Source organism: Heptranchias perlo, chromosome 39 (assembly GCF_035084215.1).
Source record: "Heptranchias perlo isolate sHepPer1 chromosome 39, sHepPer1.hap1, whole genome shotgun sequence".
Taxonomy (NCBI): Eukaryota; Metazoa; Chordata; class Chondrichthyes; order Hexanchiformes; family Hexanchidae; genus Heptranchias; species Heptranchias perlo.
The window spans coordinates 6,312,753-6,333,165 of record NC_090363.1 but is presented as its reverse complement, the minus strand read 5'-3'; the positions used below and the strand labels follow the sequence as shown (position 1 = coordinate 6,333,165).

Genomic DNA, 20,413 nt, shown 5'->3' with positions numbered 1-20,413 from the left:
AAGCCAGAGTGCATCAATTCTTTTAAAAAGAGAATTAGTTGCTTGAAAAAGAGGAATATAGAAGCAGGAACACGATAAGAAGTTTTGTGTGGAGAGGAACAATGGAGCAGACTTGGTGGGAGAGTGGCCTAATTCTGTGCTATAACATTCCATTGTTCTAGAAGTGTCATACCATGTACGACACAGTATTATTCTGCTGCTAAGGTGAAGCTGAGGGCCTTTTGAGGCCACAAAAATTCAAATGCTGATAACTACGCACTGGATGACCTCATTCAAGCTATAGGCTAGAACCATGGGTTTGTTGTTTCTTTTCTTTAAAAAAAAGTGAGATTGATAAGGTCAAGTAAGAACATTCTGACTCCAGTATTTTCTGTTCTAATATATTTATCTGTACATCCCAAATGACTGCCTTGTTTGTTCTTTCAAATGCTGTACAGAAATTCGAACGCAACACTTGAAGTGTGACAGAGCAGAAAGGCATGCGAGAAAGACAGAGATACAGATGCAGATATATAGATTATATTAAAAACTCCCGAGTAGTAGCTTGCATGAGGGTCTGTCCTAAGAATGATCTAACCCATTGCGTAATGGAACGATTAGATATGGCTTTGTGTCCAAGTTCCCTATATGTTGAAATCTTTATTTCATAGAAACATAGAAAATAGGAGCAAGAGTAGGCCATTCGGCCCTTCGGGCCTGCTCCGCCATTCAAAATGATCATGGCTGATCGTCTAACTCAGTACCCTGTTCCTGCTTTTTCCCCATAACCCTTAATCATTAAGAAATATATCTATCTCCTTCTTGAATACATCTAATGACTTGGCCTTCACTGCCTTCTGTGGTAGAGAATTCCACAGGTTCACCACCCTCTGCGTGAAGAAATTTCTCCTCATCTCGGCATTCCCCGTATCCTGAGACTGTGACCCCTGGTTCTGACTCCCCAGCCATCGGGAACATCCTCCCTGCATCTAGTCTGTCTAGTCCTGTTAGAATTTTATATGTTTCGATGAGATCACCTCTCATTCTTCTAAACTCTGGTGAATATAGGCCTAGTCGACCCAATCTCTCCTCATAAGTCTGTCTTGCCATCCCAGGAATCAGTCTGGTAAACCTTCGTTGCACTCCCTCCATGGCAAGGACATCCTTCCTCAGATAAAGAGACCAAAACTGCACACAATACTCCAGATGTGGTCTCACCAAGGCCCTATATAACTGCAGTAAGATATCCCTGCTCCTGTACTCAAATCCTCTTGCAATGAAGGCCAACATACCATTCGCCTTCCTAAATGCTTGCTGCACCTGAATGCTCGCTTTCAGCGACTGGTGTACAAGGACACCCAGGTCTCGTTGCACCTCCCCTTTTCCCAATCTATCACCATTCAGATAATAATCTGCCTTTCTGTTTTTACAATCAAAGTGGATAACCTTACATTTATCCACGTTATACTGCATCTGCCAAGTTCTTGCCCACTCACCCAAATCACATTGGAGCCTCAATGCATCCTCCTCACAGCTCACATTCCACCCTAGCTTTGTGTCGTCTGCAAACTTGGAAATGTTACATTTAGTTCCCTCATCCAAATCATCGATATATATATATATATATATATATATATATATATATATATATATACATATATTGTGAATAGCTGGGGCCCAAGCACTGATCCCTGCGGTGCCCACTAGTCACTGCCTGTCACCTGGAAAAAGACCCATTTATTCCTACCCTCTGTTTCCTGTCTGTCAACCAATTCTCAATCCATGCCAGTCTATTTCCCCCAATCCCATGTGCTTTAATTTTGCACACTAACCTCTTGTGTGGGACCTTATCAAAAACCTTCTGAAAATCCAAATACACATCCACTGGTTCTCCCCTATCTATTCTACTAGTTACATCCTCAAAAAACTCCAGATTTGTTAAGCATGATTTCCCTTTCATAAACCCATGCTGACTTTGTCCAATCCTGTTAATGCCCTCCAAGTGTTCTGTTTTCACATCTTTTATAATAGACTCTAGCATTTTCCCCACTACTGATGTTAGGCTAACTGGTCTGTAATTCCCTGTTTTTTCTCTCCCTCCTTTTTTAAATAGTGGGGTTACATTTGCCACCCTCCAATCTGTAGGAACTATTCCAGAGTCTATAGAAATTTGGAAGATGATCACCAATGCATCCACTATTTCCAGGGCCACTTCCTTTAGTACTCTGGGATGTAGATTATCAGGCCCTGGGATTTGTCGGCCTTTAGCCCCATTAATTTCCCTAGCACTATTTTTTTTTTACTAATACTGGTTTCCTTCAGTTCCTCCCTCTCACTAGATCCTTGGTTCCCTAACATTTCTGGGAGGTTATTTGTGTCCTCTTTTGTGAAGACAGAAACAAAGCATGTGTTTAATTGTTCTGCCATTTCTTTGTTCCCCATTATAATTTCCCCCATTTCTGACTGTAAGGGACCTACGTTTGTCTTCGTTAATCTTTTTCTCTTGACATATTTATAGAAGCTTTTACATTCAGTTTTTATGTTCCCTGCTAGTTACATAAGAACATAAGAAATAGGAGCAGGAGTAGGCCAATCGGCCCCTCGAGCCTGCTCCGCCATTCAATAAGATCATGGCTGATCTGACCCTAACCTCAAATCAAAATTCATGTCCAATTTCCTGCTCGCTCCCCGTAACCACTAATTCCCTTTACTTCTATAAACTAGTTTACTCTCATACTCTATTTCTCCCCTCTTAATCAATCTCTTTGTCTTCCTTTGCTGAATTCTGAACTGCTCCCAATCCTCAGGTTTGCCACTTTTTCTGGCAATTTTATATGTCTCCTCTTTGGATCTAATACTATCCCTAATTTCTTTTGTAAGCCACGGTCGAGCCACCTTTCCTGTTTTGTTTTCGCGCCAGAAAAGAGAACAGTAGGGAGAAAGACGGGGTCATAGCTGCCTAGAATAGATATGTTGACAGTGACACTGCTCACGTACGCACGTTGTTGTTTCAAAATTACAACGGGAAGACCCCATGAAGTCAGTGAGCAGGAATGGTCATATCATTGAGAGAAATCTTGGGCCGTCGATAAAGATGGTCTCCTTCATCTTGAGTCAATGTTGCTGAAATAGTCATTGTGAGGTAATTGAATCATGAAAGGTATATTATCTACACACTGACTTAAGGCAGGAGACAGATAATTTTGCTTGCTTTCTCTCCCAGATACAGTGACCTGTGAGGTTAGCAAGGATCAGCAGAAAGTTAAAAAGCCTGAACCAGCTTAATTTCAAATAGCTGAACTAGAGAGCTGAGCCTACATTTACATAATTAATACGTTGCAGCTTTATTACTTCTCATAACCGAGCAACATAGAGAAATTGTTTGTTCTCACTGAGAAAACCACATTCTGTTCATTCATGTATTTTATGTAAAATAAACTAGGTGTTGTCTCTACAAAGTACTTTACAGTCTGCTTTCCATAAAGAGAGAACGCATGTGGCGGCATGTGTATTATTTCAATTTCCTGTAAGAGCTCCCTGTTACGATACCCTGGTCGTGCTAATGCTGAACTAGATATTAGGCAGTAAAAGGTGTGTTCTGGATTAAAAAAGACACAAGATCTGTTTACAGGAATGACTGGTGACATTAAACTTGAGAGAATATCTAGTGCAAAAAAATCAAAAATTATAACAACTGATCTATGAGTTCAGAAAAAGTCAAGATAAGTTGGGTGAAAAAGACAATTCATCCACCTCAAAATATGTTCGGTCCCCCTATCACAGCGTCTCCTAAATGATTCCAAGGTTCTTACAAGCACTACAGTACCTGGAGGTTGCTGCCATTCATTTATCACTTCCTGATATTAATCCTAAATTTGTTTTTCACCATACTCCCTTGTCCCGTCTGCTGGCCAGGGGCTGCAGAAACTACTGAGTTTATTCCGAACTGCTGACACACAGGCAAAAGCAACTTTTGAACTGAAGTAACCTGAGTTCAGTCACTGGCCTGAGCTGGCTGGAACCGGTTTGAATTAGCTAAGTTTCGTGAAAGACAAAGGAGATGAGATAAGACACAAGTCCTTATTTAGAAAAGGAGTAATGAGGTAATGCTACCTAAGTCCTTGGGACAGAGCCAATGAGGAGAAGACACGGACTAGGCGAGCAAGCCTACACCAACGGGAGAGAGACAGCACAGCTTGAAGAGATAAGATTCGGAATAAGAATGAAGAATCTGGGGCGTGGAGCCAGCGAAGACTCCGGAGACCAACCATCGCGGAAGTGGAAGAACCTACATCAGGGACGTAGAGACGACGTTGAAAGAGAGAGAGAACGGAACGCCTGGCCAGCGTCAGCTCTCCTTTTCGGGTATTAGCCTTTATATTCTGTGACCACTCAGTGAGTGTCAGAGAAACCTAGTGGGTGTGCGTTTAGATCCTAGTTTCGGTATAAACTGTATAACCTGGTGCAAACTGCATGTCTATATCTAACTAAACGTATAAGCTATATGTATATGATCTAACGATGTGAATAAAGCGAATTGAGAGTTAAGAGAGAATTGACTCTTCTCCTCTTTGTACTAAGCCAATAACCGTAACCGGTGACCTCTGGTCAACACGTCATTGCTTAGCTTGGAAGTAGCGAACAGGTAGGAAACCTCAAAGATTTGACCATTAAGAAATGTGACCCTTTTAGGAGCATGGTAAGCCTGACTGCTCTGCAGGACTGATGCATGAAGGTTGAAGAAATTAAACGAATAAAGTCATTGTCTTAGCATTTTCTACATGGTGCAGCTTAAGCAATCTTCTTCTGGAAACTGCAAATCGAATGCAGGAAAACATCCGTGGTGGAAAATACATTCTGCACCCCCTCCCACCCACCCATTAATTTAAAAGAAATTGCACAACTGCATAGAAAGAACGTACATTTATACAGAACCACACCGTGTCTCTCAAACCTCTAAAGCAATTCACACATAATTAATTACTTTGACGGGCAGTCACTGTTGTGCAGACAAACACAACAGCCATTTTGCATCCAGCAAGGCCCCTGAAACAGCAATGGTCACTTAATTTTGCTGCTCGAGGGAGGACTTTTGGCCAGGACACCAAATCTTCTTCGAATAGTAACCTTGGGATCTCAACATCCACCTGAACCAACGGAACAGGCAGATGGGGCCTCAATTCAATGAATCATTCAAAAGACAACACCTCTGACAATGTAGAGCTTCCTCAATACTTCACTGGAGTGTTAACTCAAGATTATGCACTCAAGCCCCGGAGTGGGGCTTGAACGCACGACCTCCTGGCTCAAAGGAGACAGCTTTTATCAAGCTGACAAACATACAGATCACAAAACTGATTTGCATGGTGAAGGCCATTTAGACCATTTGATCTCAGCCCTCCAGAACACCAATCCATTTTCCCATTACAACATCTAGCGGTTTCGAAAATGAGTCCAGTGTTGTGGCAAAAAAAATACCCTTCCCGACAACCCTTTGTGTGAAGAAATGCTACTCAATCTCTGCCCTAAACTTGCCTTTCACAACTTTGCCGTCTTAATCTCCTACCCAAGTGTATTAGAGCACCATTTCACTTTAGCATAAAGTCCCTGCCCTTGACACAATGAGGTTATTTTTCACCATTAAAATGTGGAAAAAATAAAACAAACAATCCTGCAGCACTGGAATTTTTTTAAAAACCCACTGGGCGTCACTGCTGTAAATTGGCAAAGTGCATCATCTAGAGGCAGAAAATTCAGTGCTGCAACTGACTGGCTAACAAGGGCCACAAAAAAGCTCAACATCGGAGAGTCAGCAACACAGGCAAATTCAGGCAATTCAGTTAGGCAACAGTACAACACTAAAGAAAAACTGCTCTCAACAATGATGTCCATTTGGGGGGGGGGGAAGTTTGAAAGACAGAATTAGAAACAAGAAATTATTTTTAAAATATTCCTACTCTGGTGTCTTTCTAGTGACCCCTGCTGGAAATTGCAGCTGTGCACATGTCGGGTGAGTGTAGAATCAGGCTTGGCTGCATCAGCCTTTATAACTGAATAGGCCGACTGCACTCACCCTCTACGCTCGTACGTGAAGAGTAGTCACTTGGTTGTGGGAATGGAGGGCTGCCCTCAAATGTGAAAATTTGGAGATAAAATTGCAAACTATACACGGAGTTTAACTTTCAGAACAAAGTCTGAAAGGTTTGAGGGAATGAGGAACTTCAGTTATGTGGAGAGATTAGAGAAGCTAGGTTTGTTCTCCTTAGAGCAGTGACCATAAGAGATAGGAGCAGGAGTGGGCCATTCGGCCCCTCGAGCCTGCTCCGCCATTTAATGAGATCATGGCTGATCTGATTTTTACCTCAACTCCACTTTACCGCCCTTACCACATATCCTTTGACTCCCTTGCTGATCAAAAATTTGTCTAACTCAGCCTTGAATGTATTCAATGACTCAGCCTCCACAGCTTTTTGGGGTAAAGAATTCCAAAGATTCACGACCCTCTGGGAGAAGAAATTCCTCCTCATTTCCATCTTAAACGGGCGACCCCTTATTCTGAGACTATGCCCCCTAGTTTTAGATTCCCCCATGAGGGGTAACATCCTCTCAGCACCAGAGAAGGTTAAGAGGAGATTTAATAGAGGTGTCCAAAATTATGTGGGGTTTTGAGAGAGTAAATAAAGAGAAACTGTTTCCACTAGCAGGAGGATCAGTAACCAGAGGACACAGATTTAAGATAGTTAGCAAAAGAACAGCGGAGGAGATGAGGTGAAATTGTTTTACGCAGCGAGTTGTTAGGATCTGGAATTCATTGGCTGAAAGGGTGGTGGAAGCAGATTCGATCGTAACTTTCAAAAGGGAATTGGGTTGATACTTGAAGGGGAAAAATTTGCAGGGCTGTGGGGAAAGAGGTGAGTGAAACTAAATGGATAGCTCTTTCAAAGAGCTGGCACAGGCAGGATGGGCCGAATAGCCTTCTTCTGTGCTGTATGATTCCATGATTGTATGTTTGCATGTGGTCTTGCAAGCTTTAGTACACTAGGGCTTGTTCCAGCACATGTTCTCCAGGCTGCACCCCATCATGTCATTAAATTGCAACCTTTCTCTGTCGTTATGTCAGATGCTTCATTAAACAGTAATTAGGGACAGGTTCCATTGCTCAGGGCATAGCAGAGCATTACAGTGATCGTTTTGATTTTAACCACTCTCATTAGTTGAGATGCAGGTTTCATCAACACGCAGTTGCACAGGAAACCAACATGACATCCGTTATACTGCACAACATTCACTCAGGAGGGATGTGAATCTTTGGAATTCTCTACCCGAGGGCTGTGAATACTCAGTTGTCGAGTATATTCAAGATTGAGATCGTTAGATTTTTGGACACTAAGGGAATCAAGGGATATGGGGATCGGGCAGGAAACTGGAGAAGAGGTCGAAGATCAGCCATGATCTGATTGAATGGCGAAGCAGGGTTGAGGGGCCGTATGGCCTATTTCTGCTCCTAGTTCTTATTCACTGGAATGCGAGTCACATCTTCGAAAGATTCCTACAATCTAAAAGTGCAACACACACGTGCTTACTACAAAAGTGCATCTTCAAAGTTTCCTGATAGATTTGATTGCCACAGGTGTCAGATGGGACCTCGCCGGGTTGGATCTGGCCTTCAACTGTAAGATGACAGGTAGACTATCCAGAGAGCCACCCAATGGTAAAATTTCATCCACGGGGGGCACAATTTAATCTGTTTCTTTTTCCTTCACTCAATTTCTCTCCTGAAGGCCCTGATTCACAATGGCGTGTGGATCCACAGGCACTGGCAGCTCTCCAATAACTTGTCCATGTTGCCATTCTTCACTCATGTGCGTCAACAGGTATTCGACCATGGGGGTATAACTGCTGAGCCCTCAGCTAACATCAATATACCACACTTTCCAGCAGGGATCACTGCATAGTAATCTTGCTGATTTTTTCCCCTCTGTAGTCTCGGCACCTAGCCCAAATATAGTGCCCCACTGGCTGAGATCAGCTCAGTACACCAGCAGGATTTGGAACCGGATGAAGGAATTTTTGATTTCTCTAACCTCAAATAGTTTTTTGGGATCTTCCAGGTCTGTCTGGCTTAGTTCTACATCAAGCTGTGGGTTTCCCCAATATCCAACTGGATCAGCAGCACAACAGAGAGAGAACTGCTTTATCTCAGCCGCACCATCTAGTTTGCAGTTACCTAAATGATCACTCGTTCAATACATGAAAAATGTTGTTAAGCAGATTATTTAATGAACTGCACATTATAAAGAGTCGGTACAGTTGCAGGAAAAAAAAATATCGATCCTGGTTAAAACTCTCATTATTCCTTCAGTTGAATATTACAAAATGTTTCAGAACAGATACAGGCATTCATCCAATCAATTCTGCGCTGATGTTTTTCTCCCCATGCGTCTTCTAACCTAATCCCATTTTCTTGCTGACTTCCAATATTCTTTAATATTCCTCTTTTCCAAACAACAATCGAATTCTCTTTTAAAAGGTGTTTCAACAATGGTTTGTGGCAGAGACTTCCACATTTTAACTACTCTCCGGATAAAGGAATTTTTGATTTCTCTAACCTCAAATAGTTTTTTGCAATTATCTTAATTTGTGCCCTCTTGTTTCTATCTCGTCAACGAGTGAAAGCAATCAATAATTCCCTTTATAATTTTGCAAATCTCCATCAGGCCACCCCTTCGCCTTCTCAGCTCTCGTGAAAATGTCCCAACTTGTCAAGTTTCACAACCCCTCATCTATGGCAACAACCTATGCTGCACCTTATCCATTGTTTTTCTAATGGGTTGCCCAAAGCTGTAGGCAACACTCCAACTGAGGTCAACAGTCTTGTACAAGATCAGCATTATCCCCTTTGCTTTTGTATTCTATGCTTTTAGATACATCTCTACTTGCACTGCCGTCTTTAATAACCTGTATATCTGTCAACTGAGCTTCCTCTGCTCCATTTAAAATATATTACTTCCAAACTGTAATGCTTCACACTTTTACACTTAACTGCGTCTGTCAATCCTGCTAGCCTATCTATGTCCTCCTGCAGTCTTTCACAATCTTCCTCACAATTTATCATAATCCCTGCCAATTTAGTGTCAAACAAATTTCAATATTGCTCTCTTAATTCCTACGCCCTGATCTTTGAGATATATAGTAAATTACATGAGTGGTACCAACATGGACACCATTCACCATACCTCACCATTCTGAGAAACTTTCTTTTACCCCTATCCTTTCTGCCCTCCAGCCATCTCTCCATCCAAATGGCCATATTCCACTTTACTCCATGTGCCATTTATTACCCTCGTCATGAGTCTCTTACGTGGGTCCTTACCAAACACTGGTCTGCTACAGCCAGTAATTCTAACATTCCACCTAAACAAGCGAATGGTTGCAACAACCCCGAGCTTAAATTGTATGCAGAGTGCAGCTTTCCGGGTGTGACAACAGGTGCAGTACTCATACATGTACACGTGGCAAAATATTCAGCCTAGACCATATAGCTAATAAAACAGGCTCTGGGTGTATGCACACCAGCAAAGGCCAAGAATGTTGGAACTGAACAGGCAATTATATTTGGTCATAAAATGTAAGGTTTTAAAAGGAGTAGGAGGCCTGGTTTGACACGGAAAGGAAAAATTAAAATGTTGTGACTGCGCCATTCAGCCCGTACGCCTAACAACCCTTCCCCCGAATAAGTACAGTCACACAAAGACACACACTTTCACTTACCCCGGTGGAAGTTGTGACTCGTGCATTTCGACCAGCCTCACCCAAACCTGCCATCACCTGCTGTACTGATTGCTGTAACAATGGGGAAAGGAAACATCACTGGGACGGCACTGCAGCATCCGTGTGGATATACCCCACACTATATCGCTGTCATGTTATCGGCAACACACACAAAAAAGACACGCCCTTCTGTGACGTGCATGTATTTGCGGTTACCTGGGATCCTTACGTTAGTCCTAAGAGCAAGCGCAGCAGCAAGCTGTGCGCCGGATATCTGATTACACAGCACATGATATTGGTTTGCATAAGAAGGTAACAGACTTAATACGCAGACTTCGCTATCTGGCCGTGCAATATACAGTATTGTCATTAGGATTTCAGTACAGTGCAACGGTGGGCATGTTATGGTTTCGTACTACCGGTGGATCTCCTGTGGTGTTGCTCACTGCTTTATAATAATAGGGGCGTTATTAAAGTGTGATCGGGAACATGTGGCACTTACAGGAAATGCATGTTATACTCAAGGCTTATTGTATCTTAATAGATGTTCACTCTATAACTATAGACTCTGTCCTTTCAAACTTGGCTTGTACATGAGAGAAACAATACTAGGAACATAGGAACAGGAGGAGGCCATTCAGCCCCTCGAGCCTGTTCTGCCATTCAATGAGATCATGGCTGATCTGTGACCTAACTCCATTTACCCGCCTTAGCCCCATATCCCTTAATACCTTTGGTTAACAAAAATCTATCAATCTCAGATTTAAAACTAACAATTGAGCTAGCATCAACTGCCATTTGCCGAAGAGCGTTCCAAACTTCTACCACCCTTTACGTGGAGAAGCGTTTCCTAACTTCACTCCTTGAAAGACCTGGCTCTAATTTTTAGGCTATGTCCCCCAGTCCTAGACTCCCCAACCAGCGGAAATAGTTTCTCTCTATCTACCCTACCAGTTCTCCTTAATATCTTGAACACTTTGATCAAATCACCCATTAATCTTCTAAATTCCAGGGTATTCAACCCTACTTTGTGTAATTGCTCCTCGTAATTTAACCCTTGGAGTCCAGGTGTCATTCTAGTAAATCTACACTGCACTCTCTCCAAGGCCAATATATCCTTTCTAAGGTGCAGTGCCCAGAACTGAACACAGTACTCCAGGTGTGGTCTAACCAGGGCTTTGTATAGCTGTAGCATAACTTCTAGTCCCTAGTATTCTAGTCCTCTAGATATAAAGGCCAGCATTCCATTAGCCTTTTTGATTATTTTCTGTACCTGTCAATGACATTTTAATGATCTACGTACATGGACCTCCAGTGTTTCGAGCTTTTCACCATTTAGAAAGTACTCTGATCTAACCTTTTTAAGTCCGAAGTGGACGACCTCACACTTGTCTACACTGAAATCCATTTGCAACAGTTTTGCCCATTCATTAATCTATTAATATCTCTCTGTAATTTTATGCTTCCATCTACACTGCTTACAATGCTGCCTATCTTTGTGTCATTGGCAAACTTGGATATGTGGCTCTCTATCCCGTCATCTAGGTCGTTAATAAATAGTGAATAGTTGAGGCCCCAACACAGATCCCTGTGGGACACCACTAGTCACATCCTGCCTATTTGAGTACCTGCCCATTATCCCTACTCCCTGTCTCTTGCCGCTCAGCCAATTTCCTAACCAGGTCAATAATTTGCCCTCAATTCCATGAGCTTCAACTTTAGCTAACAGTCTCTTATGAGGGACTTTACTAGGATGTAGTACTGCTAGTTATAGGTCTATCACAGGGGTGGAATAAATTATCACACAAAAAGTGTATCTTAAAGCATGTTAAAGCTGATTGGCTCATATACTGCCATTAACACGCTTAACAAACTTAGTACATTGATAAAGGAGTCTTAACCCTGGGAATTGTATTTAAACAGGAAGTTCTGTTGTTGACAGTAAATAAGTTATAATAACTAAAATGAAAAATGGCAATAAACAAAACAAGTTGGCACTCACTGCAATTACTGTATGAGGGACAGTGGCCACAATCATAACAGTGCACAATATGGGGGAAAAGATTCTCTTTGGTGGAAACGCTGGAAGATGGAGCCTGGCAAACACCAGAAAGAGTGGACCTGTTATTGTTGACACACTCTACTCATATCCCCACGCTACATCCCAAGCAAACTGCTCCCCAAACCCCACAACTGAAAGCAACTGGACGCCCCTCCCCAGGCACCTTCACGCAACCATTGATCCGACAACCACCCAGCCACCTTGGTCCTACTTTCTGAAACTATCTCCATAACGCCCTGCTTCCCTCTCCTTTCAAAAAAAAAACCTGTGTCAAAACCCATCTCTGACCAAGTTTTTGGTCGCCCCATCTAATCTCTCTCTTCCTGGCTGGGCATCCATTTTTGCTACGCTTATTGGCAAAGTGCCGTGGGACATTTCTTTACATTAAAGGCGCTATATTAAGTGCAAGTATTTGTTGCTGCTAAGGGTCATAGGTGGAGAGATGGGTCACGAATACTCACAGGCCATGTTGGGTGTCATGGAGGCTTTCTGTATCATGTTGGAGGTAAGAAAGCATGCAACAGCTTGCAACAGTTAGGAAGCAGAAAGCCTGACATGCCACCTAATGTTAAAGTACAGTTTTTTTTTGGGGGGTGGGGGGGCAGCGTATGGCGGGGTTGGGGGAGGGGGGATGGGGGGGGGGGGGGGATTTCACTCTGCATCCAACCATGTGGCTCCACACGCTGCCCCTCACTCTCGGTTCTCCACCACTGACCTGTATCTGCTGAGGGTCTAGAAGGTTGACTGGCAAATTGAAGGTGCCCACCATCACATAACTGTTGGCATTCCGGTCATGGGGTCCGGTCGGAGTCCCTCGCGCGCCTCCGGCGTGCGGCATGGAAGCGCCCGCTGCGGAAGGTCCTCCTGTGGCTGGCTGTGCCTGCGGCGGAGCGCGCTCGACCAAATGGATGACTTTGTGGTGGACATCTGTGAAGAAGACGTGAACAGAAAGTTAAACTCTCTGCAGCGAGCTACACACAGAGTCTGCTTTACATCAGTTAACATCTAGCCGCTTATTTCAACAGCACTAGAAGATAATATTCCGAAGAAATAGGATACAACGTCCTTCCATTAAAAACAACTTGCCCCTTTCTAATATTGGTGCCTCTGCGCAGTTCGGAGTGCTTCCCACCTCCCAAATAAATATCTCCTCTGAAACTGGTGGTGGGGCTACGGTCCTAAGGGTACCTCAACCAAATGGCCTTTATTCAAGTGCGATTCAAGATAGAGTGTTGGCTGCTTTGTTCAACCCCAGGACCCCAAATCTGTCCTTATCCAATGTTTACATAGATACCTTTTCCAGCAGACATCACTGGGCAGCTATTAGGGATGGACACCTGGACTAAAATGTTCTGCTCCTTCCCTAACCTGGGACGTTGAAGTGAATTCTCGTACCCCTGCTGCCTCCTCAATGTAAATGAGCTAACACAGACCAGGGATCAAACCTGGAACCCTCTGGACTGTTTGGCTTAGCACCACATCCACAACAACTTGCATTTATAGAGCACATTTAACATAGTAAAGGCGCTTCACAGGTGCGTCATCAAACAAAATTTGACACCGAGCCACATAAGGAGATATTAGGACAGGTGACCAACGGCTTGGTCAAAGAGGTAGGTTTTAAGGAGCGTCTTAAAGGAGGAGAGGCTTAGGGAGGGAATTCCAGAACTTAGGGTCTAGGCAGTTGAAGTCACGGCTGCCAATGCTGGAGCGATGAAAATCGGGGATGTGCAAGGGACCACATTTGGATCCATTGAGCCAATGCATTTACTGACAATGCCATCAGAGTAACTTTTTTTTTTAAAAAGAAGGTATTACAGGATGTAACTGGGTGCACTCAAAGGCAAGGGCAATGAAGGTGTCCGACAACCAGGTTGACTTACAAAAATTGTACTGTGGTGCCAACAAGCGGGTTGCAGGTTTCCCACAGTCTGATACACGTTGCGACTACCCCATGATCAGCTAACTCAGCACAGACAACGGGACCCAGGACCTTTCCTGAGCTGAATGCATTTCCCCAATGTAAAACTGAGCCAGTTGTCAACGGAGAAGCAGAGAAAGGTCATTTTCAACAGAAAGGTAGGCTTCACAATACCTAGTCTAGCAGTAAGGGAAAAAAAAAAAATCAAATCTAGCTTATTGGATGTGATGATATTGTCGCAGTTTCACAAAAACCTCCACCATTTCAGTCTTAATCTTGATACGGTGAGATGAAGTAAGGTGGGAGGAGGCGCGTGTGGAGCATAAATACCTGCATAATCCAGTTGGGCTGAATGCGCTGTAAATACTACGTAATTAATATTGTACAAAGACAGCCAGCTGGTAGCTACCTCAGTGAGTGCCTCAGTACAAACTAGCATCCTCTCTAATCCTGCTTGATCAGTAGGCAGCAGAATCCGGAAAGGTCAGTAGCAGCTTGCTGATAAGCATGTACTCTCTGTCCATGGGGCAGAGTGATTCCATTCTAATCACTACTTCTTCCCATCCACCCCCCAGGCAAACCGCTTTTCCGTTCATAAAATCATAGAACGATACAGTAGAGGAAGAGGCCATTCAGCCCATCATGCCGGCCCTTTGAAAGTGCTATCCCATTAGTCCCACTCCCCTGCTCTTTCCTCATAGCCTTGTAAATTTTTCCCCTTCAAGTATTTATCCAATTCCCTTTTGAATCTGCTTCCACCGCCCTTTCAGGCAGCGCATTCCAGGTCGTAACAACTCGCTGCGTAAAAATGTTTCCTCACGTCACCTCTGGTTCTTTTGCCAATTACCTTAAATCTGTGCCCTCTGGTTACCGACTCTTCTGCCACTGGAAACAGTTTCTACTTATTTATTCTAAGTAAATTTAAGGCGAAGGTAAACCTTCAGGCGGGTACATACCTACAGGGCTCATCTATTGTTCAAAAACAGTCTTCATTTGAAAAACAAAAATCATTTACAGATCTGGCTTGCAAACCTTCATTTCAGTAAGCAAGAAGGGGACTCTCTGGGTGTTGCCAGCCTGTGGATTTCCCATCAATGAATCCGGCTTTGTCAGAATTCCAGAATTGCTTGCCTCCTTTTTGCATCCCACCCAGCCCCAAAACAGAACATCTGTACCATGATCAGCCAGGCTTCACTTGGGAGAGCGATGGGAGGAGAGGGTTGATGGAGGGGAAGGAGGGAGAGCGATGGGAGGAGAGGGTTGATGGAGGGGAAGGAGGGAGAGCGATGGGAGGAGAGGGTTGATGGAGGGGAAGGAGGGAGAGCGATGGGAGGAGAGGGTTGATGGAGGGGAAGGAGGGAGAGCGATGGGAGGAGAGGGTTGATGGAGGGGAAGGAGGAGGAGCGATGGGAGGAGAGGGTTGATGGAGGGGAAGGAGGGAGAGCGATGGGAGGAGAGGGTTGATGGAGGGGAAGGAGGGAGAGCGATGGGAGGAGAGGGTTGATGGAGGGGAAGGAGGGAGAGCGATGGGAGGAGAGGGTTGATGGAGGGGAAGGAGGGAGAGCGATGGGAGGAGAGGGTTGATGGAGGGGAAGGAGGGAGAGCGATGGGAGGAGAGGGTTGATGGAGGGGAAGGAGGGAGAGCGATGGGAGGAGAGGGTTGATGGAGGGGAAGGAGGGAGAGCGATGGGAGGAGAGGGTTGATGGAGGGGAAGGAGGGAGAGCGATGGGAGGAGAGGGTTGATGGAGGGGAAGGAGGGAGAGCGATGGGAGGAGAGGGTTGATGGAGGGGAAGGAGGGAGAGCGATGGGAGGAGAGGGTTGATGGAGGGGAAGGAGGGAGAGCGATGGGAGGAGAGGGTTGATGGAGGGGAAGGAGGGAGAGCGATGGGAGGAGAGGGTTGATGGAGGGGAAGGAGGGAGAGCGATGGGAGGAGAGGGTTGATGGAGGGGAAGGAGGGAGAGCGATGGGAGGAGAGGGTTGATGGAGGGGAAGGAGGGAGAGCGATGGGAGGAGAGGGTTGATGGAGGGGAAGGAGGGAGAGCGATGGGAGGAGAGGGTTGATGGAGGGGAAGGAGGGAGAGCGATGGGAGGAGAGGGTTGATGGAGGGGAAGGAGGGAGAGCGATGGGAGGAGAGGGTTGATGGAGGGGAAGGAGGGAGAGCGATGGGAGGAGAGGGTTGATGGAGGGGAAGGAGGGAGAGCGATGGGAGGAGAGGGTTGATGGAGGGGAAGGAGGGAGAGCGATGGGAGGAGAGGGTTGATGGAGGGGAAGGAGGGAGAGCGATGGGGGGAGAGCAATGGGGGGGGAAGGAGGGAGAGCGATGGGGGGAGAGGGTTGATGGAGGGGAAGGAGGGAGAGTGATGGGGGGAGAGGGTTGATGGAGGGGAAGGAGGGAGAGCGATGGGGGGAGAGGGTTGATGGAGGGGAAGGAGGGAGAGCGATGGGGGGAGAGGGTTGATGGAGGGGAAGGAGGGAGAGCGATGGGAGGAGAGGGTTGATGGAGGGGAAGGAGGGAGAGCGATGGGGGGGAAGAGGGTTGATGGAGGGGAAGGGGGGAGAGCGATGGGGAGAGGGTTGATGGAGGGGAAGGAGGGAGAGCGATGGGAGGAGAGGGTTGATGGAGGGGAAGGAGGGAGAGCGATGGGGAGAGGGGAGCGGAAGGAGGGAGAGCGATGGGGGAGGGGAGCGGAAGGAGGGAGAGCGATTGGGGGGAGGGGAGGGGAAGGAAGAAAAGAGATGGAGGCAAATATTGGAGCCCAGGAGGAAAAAGAATACTAGGACTATCACTTGCCATAATCTTTGAGCTTCTTGTCATCTTGCAGGACCCGACCCTGGTAAATGAGCCTCTGTTTGTCAGCTGGGATGTTCACGGAGCTGGAGATGTGTTCTTTGAATTCTTTGACTGTAAACTGAAAGGAAACAAACATCAGCTCAGCCAAAATGGGCTGCAAACAAATGACAAATTTGCAAATCGCCCTCAAGTTCTGCCCAGTCCAAGACATAAAATAACACGTGCAATGCAGCAGTGATAAGTGGGTTCACAGCCGAGATTTCAGAGGGGTACCGGACCACACCAGTGTTGCAACGAGGATCTTCTGAGCAAAGGCCAGGTGCTTAGAATGAGGAGGCCATTCAGCCCATCATGCCTATGCTTCCTACAGGAAGAACAGAGGAAGTGTATTCCCGGATCTTCATCGCTTAGGATAAACCACAGAGCAACGCCAGCAGACGTCTCGAGTGTGGGACTTGAGCCTGAAGTGGAAAGTCTTCTATTCTCCAGCACTAACATCCTTCACCTTGATGAGCAAATGAATAAATGATGAGCAATTGGATATGTGAGTCAGTTCTTTGCAATAGTTGGGCCCCCCCCACCATGGTGAGATTGAGAAAGGAGCTAACAAAGGAGAGCAGTCACCCTGCCAGTACATACCTCTTCTTCAACAGCGTAGGTTCTGCTCTGGGAGTCCAGGGTCTTCACTGTAACTTCTATCATGGCCATGCCTGGCTTTTACTTCTTCTCTGCAACAGAACAGAACAGAAGATTCCTAATTGACATTATCCCTGTATACAACGACTGTTTAATTAAATAAAATTGATCACAGTAGCTAGAAATCAATGAGTTAAGACACAGTCCTTCCACCTCTGGACTCTGCGTTCAAATCCAGCCCAGACTGATGGGATGAGCATCTGTTGGCTGCCAGCATCCTGTTAGGGGTCAGCAGTGGGTAGCGCTCTTTCCTCAGTCAGAAGGTTGTGGGTTCAAGTCCCACTCCAGAGACTTGAGCACAAAATCTAGGATGACACTCCAGTGCAGTACCGAGGGAGTGCTGCACTGTCGAGTGCAGCAGTACCGAGGGAGTGCTGCACTGTCGAGTGCAGCAGTACCGAGGGAGTGCTGCACTGTCGAGTGCAGCAGTACCGAGGGAGTGCTGCACTGTCGGAGGTGCCGTCTTTCTGATGTGACATTAAACCGAAGCCCCGTCTGCCCTCTCAGTTGGACGTAAAAGAACCCACGGCACTATTTTGAAGAAGAGCAGGGGTGTGCTCCCTGGTGTCCTGGGCCAACATATCCCTCAACCAACATCACTTAAAAACAAGATTATCTTGTCATTACCTCATTGCTGTTTGTGGGACCTTGCTGTGTGCAAATTGGCTGCCACGTTTCCTACATTACAACAGTAACTACACTTCGTAAAGTACTTCATTGGTTGTAAAGCGCCTGAGATCGTGAACGGTGTGGTAGAAATGCAAGTCTTTCTTTTTGTTTTGTGCAAAATGAGTTTGAACAGTCTCAGTCATGTTCCTAGTTGGCGTGGGCCAAAGTGCAAAACCGAATGGCAGTCTCATTCGAGGCGCTACAGGAATGCCTGTGTGGGAAATGGAAAAGTTGGGAGTGTTCCAATGTGTTCCATTCTGCACCACTTCCATCGCTCACCTAAATGAGCATAAAATTATATTTGAAAAGGAAACACGTATTGTCACTGGACTTATTTAGCACAATGTTATAGCAAAATCTGTACTTCCGCCACATACATCTTGTTTAGCGCCCTTAATGCATCACCTAAAATTGATCCCACCACCAATACTCAAGTACATGGCAGGATTCCCATTACTTATATAACCACAGGCACATAAACACACAGGATGCAAAATCCACCAGCCCCTAGCAACAGGATTATTGGAGAACAAATGCAGCAGACAATAACATTTTCATTTGAATGAATTGGCGAGGAGAGAACAGGTACAGAAAGATATTAAAACTGCACTTCACAAAAGAAGCAGCGTCAAAAACAAATGTGGGACAACTGACTGGATGGATGAAATATATATGGATGTTTTCATCAAGATTTAGTACACGTGCCTCATTTTTTGTAGTAAGTAATGCAGTCGCCAAATTGGACACTTAAAAATCTTTATCATATTGGCTTTTAAAAAAAAACCATACCATGGATACTCCAGGTGTAGAAATAATTTGGAAGTACACAAGGTTTTGCAGGATGTAGGAACAGGAGTATGCCTTTCAGCCCCTCGAGCCTGTTCCGCCATTCAATTAGATCAGGGCTGATCAGTAACATATCTCCATCTACCTGCCGTGGTTCCGTAACCCTTAATATCCTTGCCTAACAAAAACCTATCGAAATCCGTTTTGAAATTTTCAATTGACCCCCCCCCACCGCCTGCCCCGACAACTTTTTGGGGGAAAAAGTGTTCCAGATTCCCACTAACCTTTTTCTGAAGAAGTGCTTCCTGACATCACCACTTGAGTGGCCTAGCTCTAATTTTAAGGTTATGACCCGAGAAACAATTAAATTCCACCAGTCGGGTTGCCAGTGAAGCAGTGTTCTGTTCTCCAATCTCTTTCACTGCTCTCTATATTTCAATACAGCGTAATTCACTTATGCAGGAAGATCCCTTTACAGCAGCAACTTTTTGTGAGGCCCACTTAGGTACATACTGTCGGGACTTGCGGACCACAATATCAAGTTTAAATCAATGCTCCCATTCAAACTACAGAGACCAACAGATCTTAGTGCTCTGGTTTAATCATCAATGAGGCAACAGCACGAAGAGTTCCAAACCTCCAGGCCCAGAAATGTAAACAGTACAAGCCAATGAATAAGAATTACAAATGCAAAATTGAACTAAACTGTCTGGGCTTCATGAGTCAGATCATCGGGACTTGCAGGCTCCTGGGTCACCTGTTCTACTTTGATCATTCTTCCTCTGAGCTTTCCTCTCGAGCTGCAAATATCCCATAATTCCTCCTACGCCTATCCTTAGTAGGTCGAAATCATGACTTGAGACTCCGACTTGAACTCATTCTTCTCCAGGAGCTCAGCTATGGAATTCCTTACCTTCTTAAGACTCAATTTTTTCCTACTTTTAAAATCAAGCTCATTGTCACCTAACCACTATTTGATACTCCTCAACTTCTCTCTTTTCAACCTTGGTGGTGTCCTGCACTATGGGCCCTTGTTCTTGACCGAGGTTTCTAAGTTCTTCCACCAACAGGCCGTCCCCCCAAACCTTCCTGGCTAACTGCCACCAAACATCGTAACCGAGTCCCTCTTATTTTGTCCCTCTCCCAACAAGGCACGGCCAATGCACTCCAATAATTTATGGCTGCACTCACTGGAGAGCTGCATATTGTGACACAGCGCTCAGCACCAACAGAAGTTACTTGATACTGAGCTGATTAAAAAAACGTACAGCCCGAATAGCAGTGGCCAAGAGCAAAAAAAAAGGGATCAAAATAAATGAGCAGTCCCACTGCAATGAACCTGTTTTTGTTAAACTGAACCCTCTCCCTCCCTCCATTGCTTACAGTAAGTTGGACACTCAATCAATGCAATTTGCTTGGATGCAGCGGGGTCTCTTGTGCCCGGTAGGAATCTGTTGTGCTCGTGTTCAGGAAGTGGAAAACACCGACAGGGCACCATTTATTGCTCATCCTCGTTTACCAGGCCACGTCAGAGGGCATTTAGAATCATACACCAAGAGTCACACATAAACCAAACTGGATTGGGCGCCAGGTTCCCTTCCCTGAGAGACATTAGTGAACCAGGTGGCTTTTTACTGACTTTAAAACGGTCAATTTTTGTGAATGCTGGCTCGCTAAGCTCTCTATTCCCTCTGCCTTTTTTTTTTGCACCAGAAACGAGAAGAATGCAAGTTT

General features: G+C 45.2%; 1 protein-coding gene across 1 annotated transcript in view; it reads right to left on the bottom strand.

The window, feature by feature from the left end:
* The window catches only part of LOC137304984 (large proline-rich protein bag6-like), an 89,617-nt gene that overhangs the window by 60,665 nt on the left and 8,539 nt on the right, over positions 1–20,413 (bottom strand). Inside the window, exons 2-5 of the mRNA XM_067973758.1 lie at positions 17,168–17,256; positions 16,529–16,646; positions 12,528–12,739; positions 9,751–9,822 (exon numbers count right to left, since the gene is read on the bottom strand). Of these exons, the coding sequence (XP_067829859.1) occupies positions 9,751–9,822; positions 12,528–12,739; positions 16,529–16,646; positions 17,168–17,236 (471 nt within the window). The 5' untranslated portion in view covers positions 17,237–17,256. The remainder of the gene's footprint in view (positions 1–9,750; positions 9,823–12,527; positions 12,740–16,528; positions 16,647–17,167; positions 17,257–20,413) is intronic.